At 34.8% G+C, this 16943-nt stretch overlaps 1 protein-coding gene across 2 annotated transcripts; it reads right to left on the reverse strand.

Annotated features, from left to right (window-relative positions):
• Nucleotides 1–1864: 1864 nt before the first annotated feature.
• On the reverse strand, nucleotides 1865–16672 carry MS3_00009699 (uncharacterized protein). Of its 2 annotated transcripts, none has more exons than XM_051218102.1 (5): nucleotides 9455–9900; nucleotides 9381–9417; nucleotides 5396–5558; nucleotides 3598–3822; nucleotides 1865–2092 (listed from the first exon to the last, which is right to left on the reverse strand). In XM_051218102.1, exons 2-4 carry the CDS (start codon nucleotides 9398–9400, stop codon nucleotides 3646–3648), a joined length of 360 nt encoding a protein of 119 aa, XP_051064537.1. In that variant the 5' UTR covers nucleotides 9401–9417; nucleotides 9455–9900; the 3' UTR covers nucleotides 1865–2092; nucleotides 3598–3645. The 2 variants fall into 2 exon arrangements, with proteins under 2 accessions (XP_051064537.1, XP_051064538.1); XM_051218101.1 differs by adding exons at nucleotides 16349–16433; nucleotides 16470–16672 and having other exon boundaries at nucleotides 1867–2092; nucleotides 5396–13294.
• Nucleotides 16673–16943: the final 271 nt, after the last annotated feature.

Raw genomic sequence — 16943 nt, forward strand, 5'->3', positions numbered from 1 at the left:
GAAGTTGAAATATCTTTTTACAAATGTTCTATAATCTGTATTTGTGTATACACCTTTAGAATGTAATTTGTTCTATACTGCACTACTTAATATTAGCTCAACAGCTTAAATTACCTCAAATCATTTCGTAACATGTTTGATGTAATGCATAATATATCCATAGACGTCACTTGTTGATATTCACGCTGAACATAATTCATGAGGTGTCCGAATGTAGATTATGATCAAAGGAGGTATGTTTTTTTATAGATAAGCGATTAAGAATGAAATTATAGTATTTACTGGTAATCGTAAAATAACACATGGTTTATCTACTCATACTGTTTCATATCTCTTCCTACACATTAATGATCGTACTTGTTCTTTTGAACTTGGACCTGGATGAATAGGAAGTATAAACTTACATCCACCATGATGTCCCATTCAAAGGTTAAAATATCAATGTTTGTTATATTATGCCACTTACAAACATGAAGTAATTTGTTGGAAGCATCAATCTCAAGATTTAACTTACGTAACAAATATGAAATCCCAGCGGAGTAAGTGGATAGGATACACGTTATGGAAAGCATCCAAATGTGTCACAAGGCAAGCCCTCACATGGGATCCTCAAGGCCAAAGGAAAAGAGGAAGACCACAGAACACATTTCGCCGAGAAATGGAGAAAGAAATGAAAGGAATGAACAAAAATTGGATATAACTAGAAAGGCTCAGGATAAAGTTGGTTGGAGAATACTGGTCGGCGGTCTATGCTCCTCTGGGTGTAAATGAGAAATATGAAACTAATCATAATAGAGAATATTGTAATTTTACTGGGACTTCTGGAGATTTTTCTGACATGTAGAATAGTTTATTGTTTCAGCATTCTTCCAAGGCGATTATCTATTGACAGTGTTGGACATGGACCTTCTAAGATTAAGTGAAACTATAATCATCATCAATTTTTTCGCCATCACCCGACTGTAAGTGTTACCCAGATTTTATAGTAATAATAAAAACGAGCTATACTGGCTACAACATTCGTCCCTTTATGTTCTATCATGAAAAGTAAACCGGTTGGACAACGGTAACATAAAAGCAAGAATTCATGGTTTGAAGGTAAAGTTGTACGATTGAATGAGCTGGAATGTAATGACAATAAGTTATTTCCGTCAAACAATAAATATTTGTAGCTAATACGGTTTTATACAATCACTAAAAACAGCATACCAAACCTACCCCGCATGATCCTTCTTCTCTAAACGTAAGTACGCAGCTAATATATGAAAAAAACTATATTTCACAATGACCGTCTATCTGAACACTGCAATCAGTCAGTAACAACGTAGAACTTCGTACGTACGTACATCAGTTCGAGTTGCCACACCACATTAGCACAGAGATGCAGTTGTCGATTCAAATCCCGTAGTGGTAGAGGTAATAAGAGTATAAGCATTAATCGGGAAGATTAGGGTTTGAAGATGTTATCCAAGGAGCATAATCCAGTGAAATAAATTTGGAAAGAGAAAAAAAGGACACGAAGAATTCAGAAGATTAGAATTTGGGAGAACACAAAGAGTGGATGCACCTGCTCCATTGCAAACGATTTTGATCCATGTCATTCAGGGTCTCTAACCATCGGTTGCTATCATCTCGCGGTCCCCAACCAGGTAGTCTACACCTACCGACATGTGATTACACTGCAATCACATTCTCAGATCTCACATATAATGGGAAACAACAACTATTTAAAACACTCAAAAACGCATTCAATTGCCTTTATCATCAATTTAGCAAATACGATTATTTTCATTTTGAAATTTCAAGAATGTACACCTCTATAAGAAAATGATAACCCATAGAAGTAGTTTTAAGCAAGGACCAATACAGTATATAAATATATATTGGTAAGTATATCATTTAAGGTTAGTTACAAAATACATTGTACATGCAAATAAATATACAAATTTTGTTCAGAAAATAATTTGTTTCTTGTTAAATTGTCAATTGATGGGATGAAAACTCTTCATGCGTGCGTGCGTGTGTGCACACGCGCGCCCCTTCATTCTTTTTTTCTTGATGATTACGGTATTGTTGTTTTTTCTAAGGAAAACTGAAAAATAAAGGTTTAATTGTATTGAACGTTCACGATAATCTTTTATTATTATTAAAGGTATTCTTTGTATTACAGATGATAGATACAGAATATATTGTTTATTATTGAATACAAAAGATTTTGTTGGCTAGTGACTACTACTGTAGAGGTATATAATTTGTCTAGTAAATGCGTAAAAATGAGATCATATAAACTTGATTTATGATATGTCACTTGTACAAGGGGGCATCGAATACATATGCACTACATAAGTCACTTGATTTGTGTGTAGGCTATGATACTGCCCGGGTGGTCAAACAGGAGTAGGTGGTTTTCTTAGGGGATTACATCCGGAGCCTTCGACCTGAAATTCTAATCCACAAGGTAGTGGAACTACGTCATAATATGCACTTTCATGGTAACCAGTGATCAACAATAGGTTCATATGCCATTTATTCCCTCAGGATACTGGAGCCTATGTGCACCATTGGTTTGGAATGAGAGTTTTCCAACTTCCCTAGGTGGACTCTCCTTGTCTACATTCGCTTTCCGTCCTCTCAATTTCGTAAACAACACCTAGGGTGCGAGAACGAGTTCTGAATCTTCTTACCCTTGGTCGTACCTCTGAAAATATTTGGAGGTTATAATTTTCAAGTATCTTGTTTCAAGTTTGGTTGAAATCATGTACACAACTAGTTTCCCCGAGTTTATTCTGTTAACAATCATTCAAATAATAAATATATAAAACGAAACCACAATATACCACACGTGTTTGCTGTCTTCTCTGATATGAGTGTAATAATCTTACGTTGCTATATGATCAATGGGTTTACTCATTAACTAGTATGTACACTGTCTGATCATTGAGTAGTAGATGACATCACGTTTTTACGGTCGTTAGCGTTGATATAATTCCCCTGATCAATTTCCGCTGTGACTACTATTCGACGTAACCTCCTGTCGCATGCGATATGTTTTGGATGGTACATGGTTGATGGTAGTTGGCAGTTGATCCTGAACCTCTACTTAACGCTGTTTGCCATTTGTTACCAAGGTCTAGCTGAAATCCTGAGGGAAGTGATACTTTTTGAATAATTCGAACCCGCATCACCTAGTTTGACAATCTGAAATATTTCTACTGAGTTGGTCAGATGATAGCTATACAGGGAGTATTTGTTCTTTCAAGATTGAGGGTACGCCGCGATGACAAGTGCTGATTACCTTGAAACTTAGTGTTTCCTGCCGAATACTTTTCAACAAAGTAACACCTAATATGTGTTATTACAAAATGTGCCAACCTGAATTAATAAGATTATGTAACAGTTTTTACGTTGTTATGTCACAGTATAAAAACTTCCAATAAAATTTAGCGTCTCCTAGTGTTTACTGTATATAAAAATAAAGTGACTACTGAAGCTTAAATAAGTAGTTCAATCAAAATACAAAAAAGAATTTATATGAATAGAAATACAATAGGTGTGTCATAACATCGAGCAATTAAAAAAAAAACTGTTAAAACACACATGTATCATTGTTTAACTTTAATTTGTTAATTCATCATAAGCACTTGATCAACTAGTCAATGTAACTGCTGAATGATAACTTGGAGGACTTGGAATTCTATATGGAATTGGTGATAGAGAAGGTTTTGGAATATTTTCAAATCGTGGAATAGGTGCAGAAGGATATGGAGTAGGCAATGACGATGTTGTCGGTACTGGTTTAAATGGTTGACGTGGATATGGAATCTAAGGGGGGAAAAAAAAGAAAAATATTTATGAAGACTATCAATCAACTTATTACTAATTACATATTCATGTACTCAGTTTCAAGCCATACTTCATGAATCAGGGTTTATGATAGTACCTAGTGGGAGGAGTAAGACTTGAATTTGAAACTGAATAGGTCTTTATCATCAAACCATGTCTGAAGTGAGAGTTCAAATTTGAAATGAAATGATCCCAAGTTTCAGAGTACCGATCTACTTATTTCGCGTTTAACAACTGGATAGTATCACTACTTACTTACGCCTGTTACTCCCAATGGAGCATAGGCCGCCGACCAGCATTCTCCAACCCACTCTGTCCTGGGCATTCTTTCCTAGTTCCATCCAATTCTTGTTCATTTTTCTCATGTCTATCTCCATTTCTCGGCGTAATGTGCTCTTTGGTCTTCCTCTTCCCCTTTGAACTTGAAGGCTCCAAGTGAGGGCTTATCTTGTGACGCAGTTGGATGCTTTCCTCAATGTGTGTCCTATCCACTTCCAGCGCTTCTTCCTGATTTCTTTCTCCACTGAGATCTGGTTGGTTCTCTCCCATAGTAGGTTGTTGCTAATAGTGTCTGGCCAACGGATCCGAAGTATTTTGCGTAGACAACTGTTAATAAACACTTGTATTTTCTGGATGATGGCTTTCGTAGTTCTCCAGGTTTCCACCCCATACAATAGAACTGTCCTGACATTTGTATTGAAAATCCTGACTTTGATGTTGGTTGACAGTTGTTTTGAGTTCCAGATGTTCTTCAATTGTAAGTATGCTGCTCTTGCTTTTCCGATCCGCGCCTTCACATATGCATCAGATCCACCGTGTTTATCATTGATGCTGCCCAAATATGTAAAGGTTTTTACATCTTCGAAATCTTCTCCGTCAATTGTGATTGAATTGTTGCATGCTGTGTTGTATCGGAGAATCTTGCATTTCCCGTTGTGTATATTGAAACCTACTGCTGCTACACTGGTCGTCTTCTGCATTTGTTGTTGCATGTGCCTTGAGGATAAAACTGAGACTTAAATCTAAGTAGATGAATCTATACTTCCTTTAAAGAAATTAACTATTCCTTCTATAAAATCTTCCAAATGATTGCATAAACTAAACACAATATTAAAAGTTTCAATAGATCTGTTGTATAATCAAAAAGTATTCAATATAATTATCAAAGTAAAAGATTAGTACAGCTTTCCTCTTTTTTACCTTCCTATGAAATCTTGGAAAAGAAATTCTGCGTAACTAATCAGTCGAGTCATAAGGATGGCTTCTCACGAGGACAAACAAATGGTGACCGAATTCACGTGTAGCATACAACTTAAAGTTATATCAAGTGGTATAATGCATCAAAGAAATTAAGGAGCTGCAGACTAAATCCCTAGAATATCTAAGAACAAAATTAGTAGGTATGAAACATCATTACAGTCATTGATGAAGTTCCAGCATTACTGGTCTAATTATACAGTGAAGAAAATGTCAATAAGAAGAAAGTAGTGATTGTTTGTACAACAGATAAAACATTGAAAGAGGAAAAAAAATAGGCAAAATGTGAACTAACATCTTTATAAAATTCTGGATCACGACATCGATAATCCCGTTCATCTTGAATCGATTCTTGTATAATTAATAATGCACTAGTTAAAAAACCACTGCATATAATTAATGGTATACTAAAAACTAAGAAAAATGTTCCAGCGATAGTACCAGCGTATTGAGATGAACTAAATAAGAAATTTACAAAAATAAAATCAATCAATCTTCTATTTAATAAGTCACAATAACAGAAACACTGATCATCTAACGTTATGAATAAATCGATAATACTGTAATGAACGAGAACAATAGTGGGAACAATCAAAATGTATATGAACATAACATTGCAGAGTATGTTTGTAAAATCTGAGAACCATACAGGAAAATGTCAGTCAATTGTCTTAGACTTGATAGTTCTTTAATTTACACACCATTTACTCTCGTTCGTTTCTCTTCAATCTTCTTAACCTTTTATCACCAGATATTTCACTTTTCATTAGTGATATATACTACTTATATATATCGATATTAGTAGCACACACCACAATAGTACCAATGTGCTCAAACCAAAGTAGGTGAATGGAGATTCAGACACAGAACCTTGTGGTTGGAAGTCGAATGTCTTAACCACTGACAATTGACCTAAATAACCTTGATTGGTTTAATATTTTTATACAAATATTCATGTATATTAGAGTAAAGCCTGATGACGCTTACATGTGTTGTTCTAAATATGTAATTACAGAATCTCTTGGCAAAATATGAGAACCATATACTGAACACTTCATTTGAGTGTTCTCATCATTTGTTCTTCATATTCCGTATGATTCTTCCAAATGATGATTCCTTTCTATTTCCGTTTATTTTCTTTAAGCCGACCTTCATAGCCTTTCGCTGCTATGCATTTTTCTTCTGATTGTTGTTACATACTACGTATGTCTGTCAACATATGTAGCATGCACCACAGTAGTATGTTGAAAATTAACAAAGAATTCAATATTTCTTGCTGTTTAATTATTTGTTCATTGAATCAATATAAGTTTAGGCAATCAAAGAAAGTTATTGTGCTATTGAGGTTAACTGTTTTAGATTTTTTTCTTTTTCTAAAAGTTTAAATATAACTTCTATATACAATTGATTGATCATTGAATAGTGATCAATGTCATGAATTTCAAATCTTCCTTAGTGTCAATAAAGTTCTATCGATCAAGTTTCAGTAACCTGACATCGCATGCACAATAAGGAAATGTGAGGTAGTATTTGGAGGTAGTCAACAGGAAACATTAGACCGAGGTTTCGTGTCATTCTGGTACCCATCAGTAAAGTTTGCCAGTAACTCTGAGGGAACTGATGTTTCCTGGAGAATTAAATCCCATATCATCACTCAATTGTAAATAAATCTTAATCCTATATCAGTTCAGTCGCAGTCCAAATTTTTTCACATTGTAATAGTCGTAAGTTTGCTTAGAATTTGGTGACTGATTACAACTCTCTGAATGGGCTATTACATATAAAGCAACTCAGCAGTCTTTCTATCGTTGTAGAATAGATGGAATATGGCCAGCAATGGGATCCAGATAGTACGTTCCACCTTATATGGGACTTGTCAGTTGGATGTGTGGTGTGTGCTACTGATGTCGATATATATATAAGTAGTATGTGTTATTAATCGAAAGTGAAATTCTTAGCGTCATAATGTTAGGAAGATCAAAGAAAAGAGAACGAGAACAGAGTGATTAGTGTGAAAATGAAGAAACAGTTAAGTCTGATACAACTGATTGACATTTTGCAAATGAAGTATCTACTATATGGTTCTAAGATTTTACTAAAAAATTATGTAATTGTGTGTTCAAATACATTCGATTTTCCCCACTTGTGGATAAAAAGATGGCGTTTGAAGTGAACGGTGTCAGATTAGAGTCCTAAAGTGAACATTAACTCTAGGATGCAGGTACATCTAGATGACAAGTCCAAAACAGGATAAAATACGCGTCCCGTATTCCACCTTTTATCTACATTATAAATAGTCAACGACTTATTCTCTGTTCAATTGATAGAGACAAATACAATTGGATATAATAGATTAACATGGATCAACTTATTCATTCTTAAAATCAATACTAATTTTGCACAAATACACACACGTATAGAAAACAAAATCCTATAAACAATCATATCATCATGCATAATATAATCATCATCATGGATGCATACTGTTGAGGAGTCTCTCACAATGGAATCAAACAACCGTCCAATGCTTTCAGGTTTTTCAATAATGGTCTAACTTTAATTGACTCATCATCTCAACTATTAAAATAATTTTCACCGATTGAAATCATGAGTCAGTTGAAGCTAGACCACCATTGAAACCTGGAAGCACTGGACGGCCGTTTCGTCCTAGAATGGGACTCCTCAGCAGTGCGCATCCACGATCCCGCGCCCCGCGGGATTCGAACCCAGGACCTACCGGCTTCGCGCGTGAGCATTTAACCATTAATTAATTAGCTTAAAATTAGATGAGTAGAATTTCAAATGTCTCTTCTGTTTGTTTTATTTTGCAGACTGATTAGTTAAAAACAAACAAACAAACACAATGGTGTATTACAAAGTTAATGTAGATCAGTTAGAGATTGTAATTAGATTTTACTCATTTCTAATACTGACATCAACAAAAACAAAAACATCCCTTGAACCCACCCATAAAAACATTATGAGATTCTAAACAAAGAAAGTTTTGGAAAAAAACTACAATATTTAAACAAACCAAATACATTAATTAAAAGTATAAGGTTAAAGTATTAAAGCTTTGAGTTCAATTCTGTGTTAGAATTAACAATATTAGTTTTACTATAAACAATTAAATAGAGTAGAGTATAAGTTGAAGATAGAATGATATGATTATCAAATAAATATGTGATTATGCCTGATGGAACGGAAAGTTTGCTCTTCCACCTAAAGTGTTCTTACATAGGCCACATGTATACAGCCACTATCAGAGAAGTACTACTCATTGTTATCTCGCGAAGAGGAGGTTATTTTAGCGAAATGGAGAAGATGAAAAGAGAATGTTTAGATAGACCGGTGGATACAGAGGATCCAATTAGAGGGGAGTTGGAAAACCCTGATTCCAAACAAACAGTGCACATGGGCTCTAGTATCCTAAAGGGGGAAATGGTGTATGAACTCATCCCTGATTACCAGCTACCACTAGACCGCATTTCCTAATGTTGATCCATTGTTTAGTGGACTATACCTCTGGGTCAAAGAATTAGATTGTTTTATTTATTTCTTTTTTAAAACACATAAACATTGGTACAAGGAGACATCAAATAGATATGCACCACATAAATCATTCGATTTGTGTGAGGACTTGGATACTGCCCGTGTGACCAAACCGAAGCAGGTGATTTTCTTAGGGGACCATAACCGGAGTCTTCGACTTAAAGGCCTGATCCATAAGACAGTGGAGCAACCTAAGGAGATGTAGTCCCATGGTAACCGGTGACCAATAATTGGTTTATATGCCATTTATTCCTCCAGGATCCTGGAACCTATGTAAACCATTGGTTTGGAATCAGGATTTTCCAACTCCTCTAGGTGGACTCTCCGTGTCCAACAACTTGGTTAAAGCCTCTGCCGGACATTCGCTTTTCGTCTTCTCAATTTCGTAAATAACACTCATAGTGCGAGAAGGCAGTGATTAGAACTTCCCTGACAGTGGTTGTATACGCTCTCATTAGTGGTATATGTCCATTTTATGGGGATAGCCATCTTATTACAAGTGAACATTAACATTTCAATACAGATCTATAGCTAGCTAATGAGTCCCAAATATAAAAAGAAACATGAAACCTGGATTCCAATATTAGCCATAATTCATATATTCTATTAGATATACTCATATTCAAGCATCTAAATGATCTATATACTAAAGGAATACACATTGTATAATATGATAATGATAATAACCAGTCATCATAATAATAAAAGTATAGAAAATACAAACTTACTCATTTAAATTATGATACATAGACAGTACTGTTATACCTATTATTAAAAATATAATAGATAAAATCCAAAATACTATAACTGATGTACGAACTCGTTCAACTAATTTCTCTCGTTTAGTATCATCTTCATTAGAGGTGATCATCATACTAAAATATAAGTTAAAATACAATTTGTATTAGGCATATTAAAATAAAACTGTTAGATGAATAGTTAAATTGAATGAATTGAAATCGTGAGTCAATTTAAGCTAGACCACCATGGAAAACCTGGAAGCACTGGACGGCCGTTTCGTCCTAGTATGGGACTCCTCAGAAGTGCGCATCCACGATCCAGGTTTTCCATGGTGGTCTAGCTTCAATTGACCCATGATTTCAATCTGTGAAATTTCTAAAATCTCCACAAACTCCTTCTGATAATGAATGAATTACATGATCACATCTATTAAAGTAAGAAAAATAAGTAACATTTATACAAATTACAAATTTGTAATAGTATAAATGTAAATTCAAGGTAACTAACTTATTTTATTTAAGTGTGTGACATATATCATATCTGGTCTTCTATAATCAATAAAAAAACAACATAGAAAACACATTAAAGATGACCAATTTGAGAGATGAAGAAAAACACCACTAACATGTGCTGTTTTATTCAATGATAATAATAATAATAATGGGAAAATTAATAGTAACAATAATGATAGTAATAAGAATGGTAATAATAATAGTGGTAGTAATGATAGTGATAGTAATAAAAATCAGAGTAACAGTAGTGATAGGGATAGTTAGAGTAATAACAGCTATGATAATAGTATCAATAATAATCGTAATGATAACAATAACGGCAATAAATATGATAATAATAATAATGATAACAATAATAGTAGCAATAGTAATAATAATAATAGTGAAAATGATAGTAAAGGTAATAGTAATGGTACTAATAACAATAGTGATAATGATATTAGTGGTAATAATTATTTATTATTTTATTTAAACACATAAATATTGATACAAGGAGGCACCAAGTAGATATGCGCCACATAAATCATTCGATTTGTGTGAGGGCTGTGATACTACTACTCGGGTGCTCAGACCGAAGCAGGTGGTTTTCCTAGGGAGCCACACCCTGAGCCATTGACCTAAAGGTCTGATCCACAAGGCAGTGGAACATCGTGAGAAGATGCAGTCCCATGGTAGCCGGTGACCAACAATTGGTTCATACGCCATTTGTCCCCGCAGGATACTGGAGCCCATATGCACCATTGGTTTGGGATCCGGTTAAAGTGCCGGACATTCGCTTTTCATCCTCTCAATTTCGTAAAAAGCACCCCCCTTTGTGAGAAGGCAGTGAGTAGGACTTCCCTGGTAGAGCCTGTATACGCGTGGCCATGTGAGAGCATTTCGAGAGGGAGGGCGGGCCCACTCCACTCTCGGCCATACCAGGGCATTTGGGGGCAATAGTAATAATAGTAATAGCAATAATGATAGTAATGATAATGATAATAATAATAACAATGGTAATAATAATAGTAGTAGTAATGATAATAGTAATGGAAATAATAATAATGGTTATAATAACAGTAATGATAATGATAATAATAAACTAATAACATTCCACTGATGACAATGAGTACGTGATTTCCTATCAAACTATTCAATGGCCTTTTTGCTTCATTTTAATTCTGGAATTAATTTATTTTCGGGGAAAATTACCTATTATTATTATTAACACTCTTTAATCGATAATCAATCAGATTAACCGTTTCATTTGTTCATTATAAGTATAGATACATAATAGAAATACACTAATCAATAAGTTTAGTCTTATGATAAGTTATCATTAGATCACGTTATATTAGTTATGTTATTCATTGATTGATAATTACTAAGCTTTTATTCAAGTCATAGGGATTACTTTAGTTGTTGATTAAAGAAAATTATGTTTCATTAAATGATGTGGAAAACATTAAAAATGATTGAAATTTTCCATTTGTATACATTGTAGATTATGTTTTCTTTTAGTAACCTAAAACTTTTATGAATGAAGATGATTTCAATGAGACTATCATTTATAGACGAATCAATCAGGTATTATAAGATAACAAGTTTCAAATTTTGATGTGAAATTCACTCATCTATTTGGTTAAATAGAGTTTCGGCATTATAACTGATGTCAGTTCGTGATGAGAAAACCTTAAATCTAATTCCTAACTCCTAACCATCAATTATAAATTATAATTCGAATTCTTTACACTGATTTATAATCCTCAGTTGGTCCTAGTTATCATGTGGGCACTCTCAAGGTCACATTAGCGTCATTCAAAGATTGTCCATAAATTAGTCTCACCAGATGATTCAAATAATTTAAAGATTTTAGTGAAGAGCAAATATATATATATCTATTTAAAACTAGTGTTGTGAAACCAAATATAGAGAACCAAGTTCATAGTATTAAGAGATCTCATTACAAATGATGGGATTATATACAGCAATATGATATACTAATTAAATCTATTATTGTGATACTATACCAGTATAATCGTTGAAGATGGTAACTATGATTGGGAAGCAATTTATTGATATTACAATGAAGTAGTCATCAGGATGAAAGAGAGTGAGATAGACAATATAAATATTACAGCTAGCATATGAACAAATGCAAGGCATTTTCAGACTGGCTGAAATCAGATCTATGGAAACATTTCTTAATAGTTCACACTATGTACAAGTACATATATTTTCCTTTATTTTGGAAAAATTAAAAAAAGTATTCATAGGTAAGAAAGAAATACAAATACATATACGGATACTTAAATCAGAATTCGAGAGTAGCTCATAATGAGGAAAATGCTGATGTCGCTTAAAAAATCTAAAACTCAATGGTATAACTGATAAGTTAGCCGTGATTTAGTGTTAAAAGATATATAATTCTCAGCCATACGATCACTGATTCAAAACCTTACTTCATCTGCCCCTGATTGAGCAGTCAGGCAGTATCACTAGCTATCAAACAAAGAGGTTTGACCTAAAAACTAGTGCATACATTTGTAATTAGTCATTGAGCTAAGTTGTATGACAATTAATTTATAACAAGTCTATCGACAGATCAAAAACAGGATCGATTAGCTGGCAATATATATAGTTCTTTGATATCATTATCAAGTGAAGCGTCTATTTTTGTGTCTATCAATAGTTTAAAACCTTTGATTAATACAGGAGCTTGGCACGAAGTTTATATGATGAAGAATACCGAACAAAACAATACTCTTTGTCGAAAATGAATGGTCAAAAAAAACAGAACAGAAATTAAACTACATATCAAAAGTTTTAAAAACAAGAATAATACTTATATATTTTAAAATGAGTGATACACATTAAATGCACTCTGATGATGTATGTATAGAATATTTGTGGAAGATAGTGGATTTTTCTCTTTAAAATCAAGAAGATAACTGAAAGAAATCCTACAATGATTCACTACTGTGCTGGCAGATGCGACGGCACTGTATGTAATCTAGACTGTTTGAAGTAAAAACAGATAGGGAGGTAATCATCAAATTTACATTAAACTTATTAAGAAAATATGATTGTTCGAAAATACATTGGGATTATGATGATTATAACAAGTTTATCACGAATTTTTTATAATCCATCTTATGATGCGGTATAATATATACACTGTTAATCCCCCTTTCATGAGAGCTTGTTGAAATTCCAAATGGGATATCCGTTTTTCAAGTCTTATAAGACGATTATCAACAGATACGTGTTCGTTATTACCAGTGGAGGAAGATCTTGATACACGAAGGCGTTCTTGTGCTCGATGACTAGAAGTTTCACAGAATACTCCAGCAGAAGCATTAGCCTTAGCTGAACCATCTGACGACTGAGAAGAAGCTTGAGCTTGGGCACTAGAACGGGATTAAACAAAATATGATATATTTAAGGATTATTCCATAGGATCAGTACATGAAATATTTATATTCATCTAAAAATAACGTAACTACGATAACGAAACTATGAGCTATAATTATGTGAGTATGTAACTAAGATAAACATTTATGTATTTGTTCTACACCAAAGTTCAGTTCGAAAATGCGAAAAGGTTGAGAGCATGCGCAGCAAATATAATTGATAAAACATTGCTGTAAAGTTATACACACACTGGCCAGTCAATCATATGCAATGTAGGATCTGGCACATGTGTACATCAGTTTAAGTTACCACACTCCAATAACAAAACAATATGAAATTCTCGAAACAAATCCCAGAGTGATAGAGGTAATAAAAATATTGATGGTAATAAAGATCAGGCATCGAAGATACGATTCAGTCAGTCAGCTACAACGTAGGACCAGGCACATATATGCATCGGTCCAAGTTGCCATACCGCATCAGCACAACAAGATGAACACCGGATTCATATAAGTGGTTAATTCAGAGGCAGTAATATATAAAAGAAAGATTGCAATAAGGATATTGTACAGGAAGAAAGAATTAGTTCGTAGAAAGAAATATATGAAGCAATTTTAATATCTTAGTTTAAGAGAAGACAGAGAGTGTATACACCGACGCCATTGTGATCGATTCTGAGCCATGTCACCAAGAGTCTACAACCATTGGTTACGATAGTCACGTGGACCCCAACCAAGTAGTCTGCATCTACCAACATGGCTCAGACTACAAGTTAGTGACTTCAAGCACTGATGCCACGTTTTCGTTTGGCCACCCCTAACCTTCTTCCAACCATCTCTAACACCGGTTAGCATTGCACGTCGTGGTAATCGGTGTTCGGGCATACGTAACACGTGACCCAACCATCTCAGTCGATGAAGATTCACAACCTCATCAACTGATTTACCATTATTCCCTAATACCCTGCGTCTAACCTCACTATTACTTACCCGGTGACCCCAGCAGACGCCAGCAATATTCCTAAGGCATCTGTGGTCAAATACTAGTAGCTTACGAGTGTCTTCTACTCTTAGAGGCCATGTTTCGCTGCCGTAAAGTAAAACAGAACGGACTGACGCGCAGTATACTCGTCCTTTTATTGATAGACGGATATCTCGCCTTCGCCAAAGGTGACGTAAGTTGGCAAAGGCCAAACGAGCTTTTCGGATCCGTGCTGAGATTTCGTCCGATACCAACCGATTAGGGCTGATCAGACTTCCAAGATAAGTGAAGCTGTCGACGCGTTCGACTACTTCACTCCCTATCCTTAGTTCAGGTGTTGACGCAAGTATAAAGCAAATAAAAAAATCATAAGGAATTCAGAAACCTGGGATCTAATAAAAGTCAAAGAATATGCGCACCCATGTTATTATTAAAAATGTTGAGTAATGTAAAACAAAGTCTCTAACCATTGTTTACGATATTTATGTGGACCTAAACTAGACAGTCTACATTTATTTATGATCGCAGGTGTCATCGAGCATTGCTCGTATATTTTGGGACCGCCGAGTAAGCAATGCCTGGATTAGGAATACAGTGCTAGCTTAGGATGGGAAACTGACTGATGAGGTAGTAAATCCTCATCAACTGAGGTGGTTGGGAGATGTGTTACATGTGCCCAACCACCGTCTACCTCGAAGGGCGTGTTTTTCGATATACGAGTAGGCTGAAAGAAAGCTAGGGGCAGCCAAACCAAGACATGGGACCACTTCGTGAAGTTATCAACAAGTGGACTGAGCCATGTAAATAGGTGAATCAAGATTGTTTGAAATGCCTCAAGTGCATTAATTTTTCTGCCTTCCCTCGAATTCTAGACTTCTAAAATTATTGTATTTTCTTGAATCGTACCTTCGATGTCTATTCTTTTCTATTACTACTGATACTGGTACTTCTAATATTCTGAGGATTAGAGCAACAGTTTTGTCTCTGTGCTATATATATAGTACAGCAACTTGAACCGATTTACATACATACGTACTAGGTTCTACGTTGCGACTGACACTTAACTATATGGTTCAGTTCAACAACTGGTGTCGCAATGAACTGATGCTGTCTTGGTTCGGCTACCTCTAGTTTTCTTCCAGAATACCTCTACACCAGTCATCATTGCCTATCAAAATATTCGGTGGATGGGGTTAAGTAACACATTTCGCAAACATCCAAATCGATAAAGATTGACCTCGTTTATCGATTTACAATACCTACCTAATACTCTGGGTTCAACAATGGAACTACTGACTCGATAGCCCGAAAATAAACGAGCATTGGTACTAAGACATAATGGACGAAAAAAATCTTGAAAGCACAATTATTTTACGGGGTGTACGTGGACATTAGGGATGGGTACTATCTTACATTCTTGAGAAATTTAAAACTTCATAAGCTAATTGTAGAACACCGTTAGAGATGAAGGCTACCGATAAATTGCACAAGTTCTTGTAGCTTTTTGACGCTTTAATACCACCGTACACCTGAAAAACCGTATACGGGGTAAGCTTTAATTAAAAGTTGAATTTAACTAAGCATTGGAAGATAAGCGCATACTTGAAAACACAAAGTGACCGGTTTTGTTGTTTACACAATCTCAGCAATGACTTGAAGGTTCATGTGCTAGGTTAACAGAATACCTACTACGCTCAATAGTCGTTGTGTTTGGACGATAAACAATAAAATTTGTATCCAGTTCACTTGACTTCAGACGTCTATTTTAACAAAATGACCACGTGGGACAGAATTGCATTGGTCGAACGAAAGATCAGATTTTTTGTGGGTAACTAATCTATTTAGACTGTCATCTTACTAGGATTTTCACGGGTAATACAGTACTCTGAAAAATAATCAGTGTTAGCCAGAGCTACGACGAGTAAATAAACATGTCAGAAGTGAAGCCTCAGAAAGACAGTCTAAGTGGAATTATTGGCTTAGTGAATATACTAGATTTTGCATTACGAATGAACCTAATTGGTAATAAGTAGAATCACGATGCAGATGCATAGCTTTATGAAACTTACTTGCAAACTAATTTCGAGCGAATGTCACTGTTCTTCAGTAAATCAGGACTATATCCTAGGGCGTACTCTGTTGAGCGTTTGGCATCTAAAACTGTAAAGTAAGTATAATTAAGTTTCGCACTTAAATCTGCAACTGGATAGTTGCGAAAAGAAACATCATGACCTTCACTGAGTGTTGCTGAATTATCGGAATCGTATGAAAGTTTTTCTGGGACACGCATCTTCTTGTTGATATCAGTTGTATAGTCAAACTCATAAGTAGAGAGCTTTGGATACAAATCATCCATCACATATGAAATAAACGCTTATTCGGAAGTGAACAAGGTCACAAAACTAGTTTGTTTAAAAAACTGCAACAAGGAAACTACAGTACTTCGTGTTTCAAGAATTATGAATCTATTCAATCAACTTATATGGAAAGCCATATTAAAAAGATATATATATACTCCAATAATAAGATCAGAACTTCAAGTGATCATCACAAATTGTAGTACTATGAAGATTGAATCTCGCTTTAAATGCATCGTCATGTGCTGATATTGAGCGTTCTGATACATGAAGAATGAATCTCCTGACGTAAACTATATAATCTCGG

This window comes from Schistosoma haematobium, chromosome 7 (genome assembly GCF_000699445.3).
Source record: "Schistosoma haematobium chromosome 7, whole genome shotgun sequence".
NCBI lineage: Eukaryota > Metazoa > Platyhelminthes > Trematoda > Strigeidida > Schistosomatidae > Schistosoma > Schistosoma haematobium.